This window comes from Dermochelys coriacea, chromosome 2, assembly GCF_009764565.3.
Source record: "Dermochelys coriacea isolate rDerCor1 chromosome 2, rDerCor1.pri.v4, whole genome shotgun sequence".
Taxonomy (NCBI): Eukaryota; Metazoa; Chordata; order Testudines; family Dermochelyidae; genus Dermochelys; species Dermochelys coriacea.
This window is the reverse complement of record NC_050069.1, coordinates 125921890-125938988: the sequence shown is the minus strand read 5'-3', so window position 1 is coordinate 125938988 and position 17099 is coordinate 125921890. Positions and strand designations below refer to the sequence as shown.

At 38.9% G+C, this 17099-nt stretch overlaps 1 protein-coding gene across 3 annotated transcripts in view; it reads right to left on the bottom strand.

The window, feature by feature from the left end:
• Nucleotides 1-537: 537 nt before the first annotated feature.
• The window catches only part of DROSHA (drosha ribonuclease III), a 113787-nt gene continuing 97225 nt past the window's right edge, over nt 538-17099 (bottom strand). For 2 of the 3 annotated variants that reach the window (XM_043508433.1, XM_038388590.2), the window contains exons 27-32: nt 12716-12857; nt 8231-8313; nt 8037-8140; nt 6012-6104; nt 5114-5160; nt 538-787 (exon numbers count right to left, since the gene is read on the bottom strand). In XM_043508433.1, the coding sequence (XP_043364368.1) occupies nt 657-787; nt 5114-5160; nt 6012-6104; nt 8037-8140; nt 8231-8313; nt 12716-12857 (600 nt within the window). In that variant the 3' untranslated portion in view covers nt 538-656. Of the gene's footprint in view, nt 788-5113; nt 5161-6011; nt 6105-8036; nt 8141-8230; nt 8314-9401; nt 9544-12715; nt 12858-17099 lie in introns of those variants that run through there. The other variant, XR_006279074.1, reaches the window with a different exon arrangement.

The window sequence follows — 17099 nt, the reverse complement described above, 5'->3', positions numbered from 1 at the left end:
AGGAGTAAATAAGGAATATTCCTGTGATAAAGTTGCTATAAATTTACTTTACTTAAGATGGACCAAAAACTTATTAAGGTCCAATTCAGCAGGAGTGGGTAGGTGAGATTCTGTGGCCTGTGTTGTGCAGGAGGTCGGACTAGATGATCATAATGGTCCCTTCTGACCTTAGTATCTATGAATCTATGAGTTTAACTGTATGTACACACTTAAAGTTAAGCACCAGTTTAAGTCTTCTGCTGAATCGGGGCCACAATAAGTCCTTTTTCCTCTTCAGCACTGAGTCAGCGTGACAGTGTTTGCAGGTCTTTGGCACAGAAACAGTCAAACACAGGAGACGCTAATTAAACCATTGGTTTTTTTTTCTTGCAAGGGAAAAGAGAGATTCTGAAATTAACACTTTATTGTTTCATACAAGACAAAATTAAAAACAAAAACAAAAAAACACCTCCATAACTTTTCATAAAAGCTAAAAGGCCTTTTTGTAAAAAAAATCTTAGGAAAAGTCCCCAAGACTTTGCAGCTAAAACAGAATAAAAGAGATGTATTTGCTGTCAGCAGGCATGCTTCACTCGTCATCTGCATGAAACTAGGTTATGTCACCATAGGCCATTGAGTTATTAAGTAAGTAAATATGCCACTGTTTCCGTGCCCTTTTATTTCCTTACTTCTTCGGTCTCCTCTGGCTCTCTCTCTTGATGCTCTCTTTCCCACCTCATTTCTTTCAACTCTTGTCTGTATTTCCGTTCAATGAACCGTTTCTGATGGGCCATCTGGGGAAAGTTATCTGACACGGAGAAATATTTTACATTAATAAAGGGCAGCTGGTAGCACAGAGAATGCTTCAATTTTTATTTATTTATTTTTCTTTTATAAGATGGAGGAGAAAAAGTCATGCTGTTAACATTTTGCCTCATTCATTTGTAACGCCCAGTAAAAAACTGGAAGTCCAGCATGATCAGACCACCTTAGTTTCAAAGATAATTTCAACATTAGTTTCCCTTTCTACGGAGCCTCAGAAATAGAAATTATAAAATGCTGACATAGTAACATGTCCAAGTAATACTTGGGTTTTACATTTTGTTCCCCTGGCAACAGGTAGCTAATATTGAAAAAGTGAAGTGAGAATAATACATCAACATTCTGCGGAATGAGAGCAACTAAAATATCTGACAAAGTAAGAGCAACTGGTTCTGAGTGTTGTACAGATGTTCACATTATTACTGTTTTTATTTTAGAAAATGCAAAAGCATGCTTGATAGCCAGGCAGTGTTCGGAGTAGGAAAATGATAGCTGAATTCTAAGAAAACTAACCTAGAATCATAGAACTGGAAGGGACCTCAAGAGGTTTCCTAGTCCAGTCCCCTGTATTCGAGGTAGGACTAAGTATTATCTAGACCATCTCTGACACGTATTTGTCTAACCTGCTTTTAAAAAATCTCCAATGATGGAGATTCCACAATCTCCCTAGGCAATTTATTCCAGTGTTTAACCATCCTGACAGTTAGGAAGTTTTTCCTAATGTCCAATTTAAACTGCACTTGCTGCAATTTAAGCCCATTGGTTCTTGTCCTATCTTCAGAGGTTAAGGAGAAATACTTTTCTCCCTCCTCTTTGTAACAACCCTTTATGTACTTGAAAACTGTTATCATGTCCCCTCTCAGTCTTCTCTGCTCCAGATTAAACAAACCCAGTTTCATCAGTCTTCCCTCAGAGGTCATGTTTTCTAGACCTTTAATCATTTTTGTTGATCTTCTCTGGACTTTCTCCAATTTGTTCACATCTTTCCTGAAATGTGCACCCATCACTCCCGTTGAGGCCTTATCAGCACAGAGTGCAGCAGAAGAATTACTTCTCGTGTCTTGCTAACAGCACTCCTGCTAATACATCTCAGAATGATGTTTTCTTTTTTGCAAGTGTTACACTGTTGACTCATATTTAAATTGTGATCCACTATGACCTCCAGATCCCTTTCCACAGTACTCCTTTCCAGGCAGTCATTTCCTATTTTGTATGTGTTTGCATTTGTCCTTTACTGAATTTCATCCTATTTACTTCAGACTATTTCTCCATTTCTAACTGCATTAAAAGCCATTCTCAAAAAGCAACAATTTAGCTATCCCCAATTCTACAAATATAAATAGCAGAATTCAATTTTAATTTTTTTATAATATCAATGGATAATATCAATGTTATGTTCAAGCATTTTTAAATTTTTTTATAAATTTAAATTTTCACATTTGCGGGAAATTATGAGAGGGTCTAATGACAGTAGATGCTGAGATTTAAAACATTACAGCAAAATCATTAAAATGCAAACTGTCAACATCATGTCAAAATATAAAATCAGACCTGTTTTTCCTATTCATTTGTTGGTCCATTTGTGGCAAGCCTAATTCAAAAGTCTAAATCACTAGGGGGGAGGGATAGCTCAGTGGTTTGAGCATTGGCCTACTAAACCCAGGGTTGTGAGTTCAATCCTTGAGGGGGCCAGTTAGGGATTTGGGGTAAAAATTGGGGATTGGTCCTGCTTTGAGCAGGGGGTTGGAATAGATGACCTCCTGAGGTCCCTTCCAACCCTGATATTCTAGGAAAGATTTTGACTCTAATAAATTCTCAGGCACCATTTTTCTTACTTTTGCCTATCTATAAATATTATCATTGATGAAAATATTTTTGCATTGGTTAGTGTACATATGGTGAAATCAACGTTTACTGAATTTTATTGATTAAAAATGTAATCCTTCCAGATTAAATATAAATATTTATTTAGAAATATATCAGTGCATGTTTGAGTAGTATCTGGTTTAAGATCAATCCAGACTAGTCTGAGGTGATGATGGTGGGTTGTGAGCAATACCTGGAGGAGATGAAAGAGACAAGAACATAAAAACATAATGGCCATAGGTTTCAGAGTAGCAGCCGTGTTAGTCTGTATTCGCAAAAAGAAAAGGAGTACTTGTGGCACCTTAGAGACTAACAAATTTATTAGAGCATAAGCTTTCGTGAGCTACAGCTCACTTCATCGGATGCATTTGGTGGAAAAAACAGAGGAGAGATTTATATACACACACACAGAGAACATGAAACAATGGGTTTATCATACACACTGTAAGGAGAGTGATCACTTAAGATAAGCCATCACCAACAGCAGGGGGGGAAGGAGGAAAACCTTTCATGGTGACAAGCAGGTAGGCTAATTCCAGCAGTTAACAAGAATATCAGAGGAACAGTGGGGGGTGGGGTGGGAGGGAGAAATACCATGGGGAAATAGTTTTACTTTGTGTAATGACTCATCCATTCCCAGTCTCTATTCAAGCCTAAGTTAATTGTATCCAGTTTGCAAATTAATTCCAATTCAGCAGTCTCTCGTTGGAGTCTGTTTTTGAAGCTTTTTTGTTGAAGTATAGCCACTCTTAGGTCTGTTATCGAGTGACCAGAGAGATTGAAGTGTTCTCCAACTGGTTTTTGAATGTTATCAGCCACACTATCAGAGGCTCGTTCACCTGCGCATCTACCAATGTGATATATGCCATCATGTGCCAGCAATGCCCCTCTGCCATGTACATTGGCCAAACTGGACAGTCTCTACGTAAAAGAATGAATGGACACAAATCAGATGTCAAGAATTATAACATTCAAAAACCAGTTGGAGAACACTTCAATCTCTCTGGTCACTCGATCACAGACCTAAGAGTGGCTATACTTCAACAAAAAAGCTTCAAAAACAGACTCCAACGAGAGACTGCTGAATTGGAATTAATTTGCAAACTGGATACAATTAACTTAGGCTTGAATAGAGACTGGGAATGGATGAGTCATTACACAAAGTAAAACTATTTCCCCATGGTATTTCTCCCTCCCACCCCACCCCCCACTGTTCCTCTGATATTCTTGTTAACTGCTGGAATTAGCCTACCTGCTTGTCACCATGAAAGGTTTTCCTCCTTCCCCCCCCTGCTGTTGGTGATGGCTTATCTTAAGTGATCACTCTCCTTACAGTGTGTATGATAAACCCATTGTTTCATGTTCTCTGTGTGTGTGTATATAAATCTCTCCTCTGTTTTTTCCACCAAATGCATCCGATGAAGTGAGCTGTAGCTCACGAAAGCTTATGCTCTAATAAATTTGTTAGTCTCTAAGGTGCCACAAGTACTCCTTTTCTTTTTATAATGGCCATAGTAGATCAGACCAAAGGTCCATCTAGCCCAGTATCTTGTCTTCCGACAGTGGCCAATATCAGATGTTTCAGAGGGAATAAACGGAGCTTGATAATTGCCCTGTGATTCATCCCACCTCATCCAGTGCCAGCTTCTGGCAGACAGAGCATAGGGCTGCATCCCTGACCATCATGGCTAATAGTCATAGATGGATCTATCCTCGATTAACTTATCTAATTCTCTTTTGAACCCACTTATACTTTTGGCCATCTACTGACAAAGTGTTCCAAAGGCTGACTGTACATTGTGTGAAGAAGTACTTCCTTATGTTTGTTTTAAACCTGGTGCCTATTAATAATTTCATTGGGTGACCCCTGGTTCAAGACCACAGGGGAAGATCCTTAGTTGCTGTAAATTGTTTTAGCTCCATTGACTTCAGTGGAGCTGCAAAAACTTACACTACAGCTGAGGATCTAGGCTTTTAACACTGTTCCATAGCATGGTCCTAGAATTGACCTATCTTGTCCACATTATCAAAAAACATTCTAGAAGACGGATGCCCCTAACCACAGTAGACAACCTTATTAGCAAATGGTTGTAAAATGTGTAGGGTACATTCACCCTGTACCACAGAGCAAGCTTCTGTTCCACATTAAAGCAGGGGAACCTCAGAGTGATTAAGGAACCAAGTACAATAAGGGACAACTGCTGTATCTATGACTTACTGAAAACTTCCCTTTGAAAACGCCTGTGTGTGTCATATGTACTACTTGACTTTTGACAAAGTTTTATGGAAACTATTAATAAGCAAATCTAAAGATCAGAAGCTGATAGCACTTTGTGTACATTCTCTGGCCCATTTTTCTCCCGCATAAAACATGCACCTTGCCCCCCATGAAAACCCAGTTGAGTACATTACAATAGTTTTCCCATTTCCCAAGAAAACCTCTTACATTTTTCAAGCGCATCCATAGCAGCTCCCATTTCTGCTTGTTGAATACTGTGAAAACCAAACAAATATGGTAAGTTTATGCTTTACTGGGTAAACTACAGTTTCCCAGAATCTGGGGTTCAGATTCCACTGTTGTGATCCACTCTTCAAATAATCATTGGTCAGTCAGTCCCATAACATAATGGATAAATCAAGTTTTCCGCAAATGTACACAAAATAGTGCCATAATTCCTATAGAATATTTAAAATAAAAATTAGACCAATAAGGTTGTTAGAACATTGTTTTGTAATTCATTAGTGAAGCAGTTGTTTTAATTAAGAAAAATGAATAAAGATAGAAGAGTGAGCAGCAAAAATCAAATGATATTTTGACTCTACTACAAAGTGAAAATTATGTACTTACGGTTCTGTTCTAATAATCTTAGAGGTTTAAGACCATTACAAAAATGTGTAACTTTTTTTTTCTATGCCAAAAAAATAATGAGGGCTGGATTGCTGGCAGTGATCCGTAAAAATGGGGAATGACTCTGATCCTAAATTGCCAGTTTAAATTTGTCCACGGTCAGCAGTAACCAAAAGTCACTACCATCTGGAAGCTATTTGGTGGTTTCAGTGTATATATGTCACTACACACATCTGCTTGTTGGGAGCTCAGCAGAGAGGCTAAGGACCAAACGGACATGGAGACTGGACTATCTCCAGCCACTAGAATATGGTCCCATTAAAGTAAGGTTGAAGCACAGAGGCAAAGTAGTGTCGGGAAGGCTGCACAGCTGTTGCTCATGTTGCTTTATCTTTTCTGTGACTAATCAGCAAATATTAGTGTCCTGTGCTGTCATTTCAGAGGCTTTCACAATCAGACTCGCTTTTAAAAACCATTTCATACATTTCCACTGTACCTTGGGCCTTTACCACATCCTATTCTTTCCCCTTTGAAATAAACAGCGACTGTATATGTTCTGGCATGAGAAGGTCCCACTGTCTGCAGGGTCCTGAGATAAGATAGACATAATGTTTGTTCAAGCATAAAGTATGAAACAATAACCTATCAGTGGCATATATATCACCAAGTTTTCAAACCATTTAGCAAGATTAGCACAAGTCACAAAGTCAGAGGCTAGACTGCTGTCTGTATATGTTACTTCAACCAAAAGATGTCAAAACTGTGTTTGTTAAAGTGAAGTATGTATGTAAAATTTGTCTTTGCGTAAAACTAGCTTTATTTAGCACTCCTGGCTTACACATAGGCCCAATTAAAAATGTAAATGCATGACCTATAGTCAAAAATGCTTACATGCTCATCCAATTGCTGCAACTCTGTGCATCCATTTTTAATCGCATGCACAAATATAGCTATACTATTGGACACACACTTTTAATCAGACAAGTCAGCCCATGTGCCCATAAACTGTAAAGAGTTCCCAAGGTTTAAAGGACTGTTGATATTTGATATGCTGCTCCTCTACATGAAAAATTCACAGAATAAACACATTGTTCCATCAGAAAAGTTATAGTTTCTGTCACTTATCAGACCACCTTTCCATTGGAGTGAGAATCTATGCTATGCATTAGCAACAGTCTCAAGGAGAAAGACATAATTCCCTAGACACAAAATGAATTTGCTTTTCCTTTTATCTCTTTCCTCTGCCCCAACGCTTCCCACTGCCAGAATAAATTCTGTCCACTACCTTGTTTTTCAACAGAAGGAGCAGCAAAAGTTCATATCAATATTTGAAATATCTAATCAAACTACGCTGCATCTAATGAACTGTGTAACCCCGAACATACATACAAACAAAATACACCCTAGATTTTAAAAGAAAAACTACTGGCTGCAAATGCAGTGAAACAAATAACTCCATGGCAAGAAAATTAAACAAGATAATAGAAAGACAACAGCATATGTAGACTGACTCTGAGTTGTACTATCAAAATCAGTTTATCATCATAAAAAAATCCAGCACAAACATAATGTACTTGTACTCAGTGGGTTTGACAAGAAACAGAAATTCATTTATTTTGTATCTATCTCCCTCAAGATAAGGAGTAAGCTCACAGATAAAGACTTGGGAAATCAGATCTGCAAAGTATCACTTTGCAATCATATTTCTGAAGTACGCCAACTTTCACTGTAACTCACTGCACTTCATATGAAACTTTACTTCAGTAAACGTGAGAAATATGCTTGGGTTTTAATTCTATACACATTTTGGATATAATAAATACTGATAATAAAAGCCTGGCACTTTGATAGCATTTTCTTTCCTTCTTTTATCAGCTACTTGCATTGCACCCATCAGTGTAGTACTTGTGTGGATGTGAAAGTGCTTTACAAATATATAACATTAAATATCATCTCTATGAGGTAGGTATAATCCCTATTTTACAGATGGGGAAACAGAGTCACAAAGATCATACAAAGTTTATCGTACTGCTGGGAACAGAGCTCAGGTTCTTGACTTACAGTCAATGGGAACATCCAAATAACAATCTTCCTCACCCCACTCATTGTACTTGAGCATTCTGAATATTCCTTTCACTTTTAAAATTTTCATCTTTTAAGGAAGAACTCATTTAAAAGCTCCCTGTAAGCCCAGAAAAAAATATTCACTGGGGCTTTATGTAATGAAAAGGCAAAGTTCTAATTAATTCAGCTCTGCAGTGATTAAAACATACAGAGCTCAAAACGTTGGCTCAACAATTTCTACTTCCAAACAAAACAAGACTTTTTTAATATCTTTGATTTGGAAGCAGACTAAATTATTTCTTTAAACAGACAGAACAATTTTAAACCTCGTCATGATCAAATGGAGTCTTAAAATAAAGACAAGATAGAAGAAAGATCTTCAGAGTCTGATCACATCTTGTACTGGGTAAAACAAAGACTGATAATTAGTTTGTATAAGTGATATAGGGGTCCTTACTTGTAGAGAGGAATGTCTGGCTCTTTTCCTTCTGTCCTGAGAGTCAGGCAGCATTGCTGAAGCTGGGATTTAGGGTCATTCCAATCCTGATTTAAAATGAATTCCTATAATAAATCCACAAAGATAGTTTGAGAGTTTGCAGTAACATGTCAAATCGCAATGATATATGAAAATATGAAGCAAACTGACCTTACCTTTAATCGCGGAAAAAAGCACACGTTCATGAAAGTGTGAACATACTCCAAATCCTTATCAATGTAAAGTGCAGCAATAAAAGCTGAGAAACAAAATATTTAGGTATTACCACCCACACAAGAGGAGTGTAGTGTTTTGCACTCTTATAGCACTATTAGAGTAATTTAGAGCACTTTAAAATCATCTATGAACTAAGCTTCACAACACTGCTGTGATGTGGGTATTATTGTCACCACTGCTTTACAGGGGAGGAAACTGAGTCAGCAAGAGGTTAAGCAACTTGCCCACGTTCACACACACAGTCATTTATAGAACCAGGAACAGAAACTGGCTCCTAATCCTGTAATTTAACTAGCAGACCAGGACTTCTTAGAAATAAACCACTACTGGGTACACTATATGCATCCGATGAAGCAAGCTGTAGCTCACGAAAGCTTATGCTCAAATAAATTTGTTAGTCTCTAAGGTGCCACAAGTACTCCTTTTCTTTTTGCAAATACAGACTAACACGGCTGCTACTCTGAAACCTATAAATGCTTAGGTATAAATCACTATTGTTTGTGAATAGTTTCCATTTACTAAAAGGATTTGGCAAGAGACAACAGATCTAAACTTCTCACACAATGTATTAAAATGCACTGTATACAGATTAACTTTCTTGGCACAATATTTATTACCATTTAACCTGCCTTGGAAGGAGAACAGCAAACACTTTCATAAATGGATTGAGGGGCTTGCTCTATGTGTCTCTGTACTCTTTGTGGAAATACTATTTTGAAATCTCCTATTGAAATTCAGTGAAGCACAGAGTACCCCTACATTCTGGGATCACTTTTCCCTCTCTTTCTCTAATAATGAGAGCATGTCGGAGCCACAACCTCTGATTTGTCAGAACTCCTGTCCTGCTGACTCAGATGCCAATAAATCCTTACTCTTAGAGACAAATTTTTGATGTCACCTATACTGACCCTCCATTTCTGAGCCCACAATTTTGCACCTGCAGTTCTTTGCGGGATACAACTTGGGTCATGTAAACAAATAAGTACTTGATTGCATCTGCAAATCAGGTACTTAGGCATCTAAATCACCTTCTTTGCGTCTGCCTGTAGGGGATGCAAAAAGGGAGGCTAGTATTTGAATATCAAGCCCTGGAAAGTGGAGATTACTTACTGTAGCTGGAGGTTCTTCAAGATGCGTGGTCCCTATCTGTATTCCACACGTGTATGCTTCATGCCATACGCCGGAGTCTGGAAATTCTTCAAAGCAGTGTCCGTTGGCCCGCACATGCGCAGTAACTCTTCTCTCGTGCACCCTAGCAAGGGTATAATAGGTAGTGCGGGTCAACACCTCTCCAATTCCTCTTCTTAGCACAGATCCAACAGGATCCTCAGCAGAGTGGATGGAGGGTGGGTGTAGAATACAGATAGGGACCACACATCTCAAAGAACTTCTAGTTACAGTAAGTAACTTCCACTACTTCTTCGAGTGATGGCCCTTACGTGTATTCCACACCTAGATGATTGGCAAGCAGTGTTTAAACTGGAGATGGGTATGAGGAGACTTGTAGCAAAGATGCTTGCAATACTGCTAATCCCACCACTGCATCTGTAGCCAAGGCATGGAGTAGATCATAGTGTGTTGCAAACATGAGGATTGAAATCCAGGTGGCTGTTCTGCAGATGTCCTGCAGCAGAATGTCTGATAGGGATACCACGGAGGTATCCTGTGCTTCCCCCTCCCCCCCCCAGGGGGAAGAATATTTACTATCTTGTAGCACTTTAAGATGCATCCCGAGACCCACTTAGAAATTCTCTGGGAGGAAACTGGCTTGTCCATGGGACTGCTGTGCTATGGTGTTAAATGAGTTGAGGTGATTTCCTAATAGGTTTGGTTCTTTGCAGGCAGAACACCAGGGCACACTGTACATTGAAAGACCGAAGTTTCTTGTCTTCAGAGGAAGCATGGGGTTTTGGGAAAAATACAGGTAAGTATTGTTTGATTGATGCGGAACTCAGAAACAATCTTGGGGAGAAACTTTGGGTGCAGTCAAAGAGAAACCTTTTCTTTGTGAAACACTGTATAAAGAGGTTCCACCATGAAGGGTCCAAGCTCGCCAACCCACCTAGCTGACATGATAGCTACTAAGTATACCACCTTCATGGACAGGTGAGCTGTCATAAATATAAAGGGAAGGGTAAACACCTTTAAATACCTCCTGGCCAGAAGAAAAATCCTTTCACCTGTAAGAAACTAGGATAATTTCGCTGGCACCTGACCAAAATGACCAATGAGGAGAAAGAAAATACTTTCAAAGCTGGAGGTGGGGGGGCAGAAACAAAGGTTCTCTCTGTCTGTGTGATGCTTTTGCCAGGAACAGAACAGGAATGGAGTCTTAGAACATAGTAAGTAATCTAGCTAGATAGGCGTTAGATTCTGTTTTGTATAAATGGCTGAGAAAATAAGTTGTGCTGAATGGAATGTATATTCCTGTTTTTGTGTCTTTTTGTAACTTAAGGTTTCGCCTAGAGGGATTCTCTATGTTTTGAATCTGATTACCCTGTAAGGTATTTAGCTTCCTGATTTTACAGAGGTGATTCTTTTACTTTTTCTTCAATTAAAATTCTTCTTTTAAGATCCTGATTACTTTTTCATTGTTCTTAAGATCCAAGGGTTTGGATAATGCTCAATGATAGTGCCCTTTACTCTCATAGGGAACCCTGGAAGAAGAACCCTTGGGCTTACATGTTGAAGGCTGTGCACCAAGGCACGTGCTTGGACAGGTGCTGCTAGGCAGTTGAGGCCAATGTTTGGGGGTCTCCTTGGCCTAGATTGGAAAGGTGCCTCATAGTCTTCTCTATCAGGTGAAGCTCCCGGGCTTCTTGAGTTCTGGGTGGGAAGGAGCAAGAGATACTGCACTTTGCAGAGATATGTACCTCACCCAGACAGCACAGGCAATGTTGATATTCTTCACTGATAGAGAAGGATCAAGGGCAGGAGACACAAATCTTGAATACTGGGATGTTGGGCATAGTTCTGGAGCCAGGGAGGCGTTCCCCAACCGAGGAGTGTCATAAAGGGAAGGGTAACTACCTTTCTGTATTCAGTGCTATAAAATCCCTCCTGGCCAGAAGCAAAATCCTTTCACCTGTAAAGAGTTAAGAAGCTAAGGTAACCTCGCTGGCACTTGACCCAAAATGACCAATGAGGGGATAAGATACTTTCAAATCTGGAAGTGGGGGAAGAAAGGCTTCTGTCTTTCTGTGTGATACCTTTGCCGGGAACAGATCAAGGATGCAAGCTCTCCAACTCCTGTAGAATTAGTAAGTAATCTAGCTAGAAAATGCATTAGGTTTTCTTCATTTTTTGGCTTGTAAATTCGCTGTGCTGGAGGAAATGTGTATTCCTATTTTTGTGTCTTTTTGTAACTTAAGGTTTTGCCTAGAGGGATTCTCTATGTTTTGAATCTGACTGCCTGTAAGATTATCTTCCATTCTGATCTTACAGAGTTGTTCTCTTATCTTTTTTTGTTCTTCTAAAAAAGTCTGATTTTTAAGAATCTGATTGGGTTTTTTTGGTCTTAAAAATCCAAGGGGTTTGTGCTTATCTTGTTTATTCTCAAGCGTCCCCAGGAAAGGGGGTGTAAGGGCTTAAGGGGATATTTTGGGGAAATAGGAACTCCAAGTGGTCCTTTCCCTGTTCTTTGTCTAAAACACTTGGTGGTGGCAGTGTTTTACCTAATCCAAGGGCAAAGACTTTGTGCCTTGGGGAAGTTTTTAACCTAAGCTGGTAGAAATAAGCTTAGGGGGTCTTGCATGCGGGTCCCCACATCTGTACCCTAAAGTTCAGAGTGGGGAAGGAACCTTGACAGGGAGAAATACACTATACTATAAACTTCTTCACTACTAATCTAAAAATATAACTATTTAGAAATGTTTTCTTGATAGGTAATGAAATGATGTGAAGGAGGACATAATTCTGCCTCAGGCAATGTAGTGGTAAGAAGCAACTGGAGATGTGTCAACTCACACTGCCTATTATCCCCTCGGTTGGGAGCACAAGGAGAGCTACTGTGCATGTGTGGGCCAACAAACACTGCTTTGAAGAATTTCTTGAGTTGCGCGCATAGCATGCATGTGTACCCATGTGTGGAACACACGTAGGGACTATCACTTGAAGAAGTATCAATCTGAAAATAGTAACATCCAACCAAAAACCTGAGTTAAAACATGTATTTTAAAATAATACTTCTTTTTTAAATGGAATTATTAAACAAGTCCTGGGGAAAAATGGGCTGTTTAAATACCTTGTAGAATGAGGGCCTTTATCTCCATACTGTCTCAATATGCTTATTCAATGTAGTCACAAAGAAGCTTTCCCTATTTTTTCACATGCTTTAACTTTTTAACTATTAAATATTTAATTAAGTAATTAAGTATTGAAGTATTCTGTTAACAGTCTGATTAAGATCCCGTATTGGCACTCACACTCCAAGAGATCAGCCAAAGTCTTAGTCCGAAGAGCCACAGGTCTCTTGGTCTTGTCGTTAGTGATGGCAAATTCCTGCATACCCAGCTCTTCTGCTACTTTGGCCTGTGTCCTGTTGTTCACCAATGAGCTTCGCAACAACTGAAACCACAAAGAGTTCCACCCAGTTTTAACATTAGTTAAACTATAAGAGTAAAGCAGCTTGTTAGGTCTCTGTCCTCATGAGTTTACTGCATTTTTCTTCTCTGCACATTTTGATTTCTGCTGGTGTTTGTACACCCAGCCTATCACTGGAGATTCTCCTTTTGTTTCTGATCCAACTTTTGTTTCATTGTCCCTTCTTTCTACTGTCTGTCTCCCTTGTTCCATTCCATCTGATGGTAAGGAAGAGGGTGATTTGGAAGCTCAGATATTACAGGGATGGCTTATGGATGTTACCAGAAAATGGTTAAGTATGGTGCTCCACTACCACTGGTAGGAGAGCAGCATGAAACTGACTAGGACTGGGTGCATTAGTCAGTTTTATTGTGCTGTTGGTGCCCAGGGGATATAGCAATGCAGGAAGAAGTGCACAATCATGCTGATGGAGGATCCTGAGAGATCCTCCTGCTTAGAAGGAAGGTGCAGTTCCCATAATCCTGCATTACATTTAAAAATTTTGGTGGTGGTCCTCTTTAAAAACAAATGCCCTCTCCCCATCACTCCACTTCTTGTATTTATTTTGCTGGAGGTATATAGCCTAACAAAATCTAAACATGTTTTACCATAGAAAATATAGACAAACAAGCACAATATCCTGAAATCCATACACACACAGTACATCCGAAGTGTAAGAATATTTGTACCCATGATTAAAAACAAAGATGCTCTCTATGTTAAAGCAAGGAAGACTACTACTACACAACTAGCAAACCAGGTTCATAATTCCATTACTTTGGGGCTGGGAGTGAAAGGAAAGATAAGAGATGGACATTCCTGGCCAGATATCCAGCTGGTATAAAGCATGGCTTTGAAGTCAGTGAAGCCAAGCTGATTTATGTCAGCTGAGGGATCTGGCTCTGACTGCTACAGTACATGGCCACTGGTTTGTAACTAAGTGAGGACACAACTGTATTTTAACTGAGTCTCCTAGTTTGGTCACCGTGGTAATGTAGACATGGTAAGTATGGAGCTCTGCAGAAGACATAAAAGCTTTACAGACATCTTAAATGTGGTTTGGGGTTTTCATTCAGCTTGAGTATCTCCTAATTATTGAAGTTAAGGAGTTTCAAAATGGAAAAGCGTGACTAAAAAGAGCGTGAGCCTTTTTCTTGGAGGACTTCAGTAACTCAGCCAAAGGTTAGGAGTCTATTACAAGAGTGGGTGGGTGAGGTTCTGTGGCCTGCAATGTGCAGGAGGTCAGACTAGAGGATCAAAATGATCTCTTCTGACTTTAAAGTCTATGAGTAAAGAGAGTCACTTTCTTAAAGAAAAACAAAACAAACAATCCAAGCCACCCAGGGTGGAGAGATTGCATAAGCACACATTGCTCCCTTTTTGAGTTCCATGTCACATTTGCTCAGCTTATTAGACAAAAGTTTTATGCTACCTGGATTCAGTGTGCCAACTGAGCTTATGAAAATCAAGATTTATTCTCAGTACTTGATATTTCATCTCTGACAATAGATAAATAAAGAACAGTATGGTCATGATTTTTTTTGGCAATGATGTATGAAGCAGACACTCACAACTTGATCTTAATAAACCAGGCTGACTGCAAAATCAGTGTATCGCTCCCTCCCTTCCTAACTCCTCTCCATGCCTGTCTACCTACTTATCCACTTCCAATAGATACCCAAGTCCCAAAACAAAACAAAATCTTATCTAACTACAACATAAAACCTAGGAGACCAGAGTGCTGAGCAGCCATGACATGTAAATTGCTGCCTGCTATAATACTGTAAGCTTTTTAGGGCAGGGATCATCTTCTTATTCTGTGTTTGTACAGCACCTAGCACAATGGAGTCCTAGTCCATGAATGGGGATCCTAGGAGCTATGGTAAGGCAAATAATAAATACTAATAATATATACCATACATGTATCTTGAAGATGGAAAGAACCAGTAGTCCATCTAGTCCACTTTTCCATACAAGGACCTGCATCCCATGTAGCCAGAATCTAATTGGGACCCTGATATACTTTAGTAATATGGGAACAACAGAGTCATTGCAATACTCCAAACCCCACCATTGTGATTTCCACGCTGAGAACTCAATCTATTCCATTATGGAAGGTGTCACCTACACTTCAGCAACTACACTCAGCTGGAGTTAATTCCAGACATATAGTTAATTTTGTCTGACACTTCTGTGTTCACCCAGAATTACACACAGGTACTGACAGGTAGGACTGTTGTGGACAAGAAGCTTTTCCTAACTTCTAACTTAAACCATTCTTTCTGAAACTTCAGCTACACGTTTATACCCTTGGTAGAACATACCTTGTCCCGTTAGCTATCTGAAAGCATTCATAAAAATATCTTCTCTGTTTCCCTTTTCTCAAGATATATATGACTAACTTCTTCATAAACAACCACTTCACATTGAGAATCAGTTTTGCTGCCCTCATCTGAACATTTACCATTACCTTGACTTCTGTGACCAATGATGTGTACAAACTCCAGTTATAGTAGTATGTTGATACACCATAATTACTTTAAATGGAAATGTGTTCCTAAATGAGGATCAATAGACAGACAGACAGATATAGCTGGTTCTCTCCAAGTTACTTACCACCACTCTAACTACCTCTCAAATCAAATTTAAATTGAAGAAAAGACAATTATCTCAATTGTTCAGGTCCTAGCTTTGTATCTTCATCTACAAACTTGGACAACATGTAACTAGTTCCACTTTCCAAATCACTTATGACTAAACTAAACAACACTAAACTATGCTGCTCATTGTCCTGAGAATTTAAAGCCATTAATTATACAGTAACAATCCATACCAGCGGTTCTCAACCCACAGCCTGCGGGCCGCTTGCAGCCCAATCTGCACACAGCTACAGCCTGTGTGACAGCCTCAGGGCCATACAGGCAGTATGTATATTATGTGGATGTGGCCCACATAACACATAGAGAGCTGCATACGCAGCCCGCAATGGTCAATAGGTTGAGAACCACTGCTCTATACCCTTCCTGCCAAACAGTTCTTGAGAGATTGATCATACTATATTTGCACCGATGCCTACATTTTTAAAGGTGACCTGCAAAGGAAAAAGAAATTGTATTCTTGCCCTTTCCCCCCACCTTTTGTTAAAATTATTTTTGATGACTAAAACTGGCCTGAAAAGCTATTTTTTTCCATTTAATATTTTTTACATTAGAAATTCAGGCCTTATTAAATCTGAATTTCCTGGATGAATGTATGGATGACATATATTTTACATGAAATTCGATAAAGGAATAAAAATTATTTTTATTTAGACTGTTTACTTTTGGGAGGTGGGGTTCTTTCTGTAAACATCTGTACCTCAAATGCTAGAGAAACATATTTAAAGAATGTCTTTGTTAAAGATTCAGCATCTCCATCCCTTACACTAAAGCCTGAGAAAAAAAACCTCTAACCAATCCTCTGGCTAAACAGGAAATTTTACACTTGACAGTCCCGTAATTTGCAGTGTTCTTTTTTTATTTTGTATTATAATTAAATGTTTGAGAGTCTGAGAAAATTCTGCAATATAATTCTCTTCTCCACAAATAATCAGCCCACAAATAACCATCTACATTCAAGTACTCTACCAATCTGCAAGGCTATCTATTGAAACATCGCCTACCAAAAAGTGTACTTAGAATGCTGTAAGGTGCTCAAAGGCCCCAAATGGTTCCTACGCCGGATATGCTGGTAAACTATGGGAATCAAAAATAAATTGTTTCAACTATTTTTAAAATTAAATCCAAAAACTGTTATGGCAGCTCTAGGCTGAGAATAATGGACAGACCAGGGTAAAATAAATTGTAATGTCTGGGAGGAAATCAAAACACCTCAAAGTGACAACCATAAAAAAAGGAAAAATCGTTGACTCAATAGTCCAGTAGACATGAATAAAACTCATGTGAGATGTCTGTCTAACAAACACCCTTTCAAACACTGTGTTAAACAAGCACTACCTGGGTCTCAGATATACCGAGATCATCAGTGTGATTACGACCACTATAGAGCCATTTTACAGAGGGAAGAATTATTATTGCACTGGCTTCACAAATCGACATTTCCTGTCCATTGCAGGATTCACATATTTGAATTAAAGATTTATTCAGAACAGGGGGCCTGAGGTTTCTGTTATTAATCAAATCCAGAATAAGTCACTAAGTAGCTTCTCTTATAATTTTTGTTTCTGTC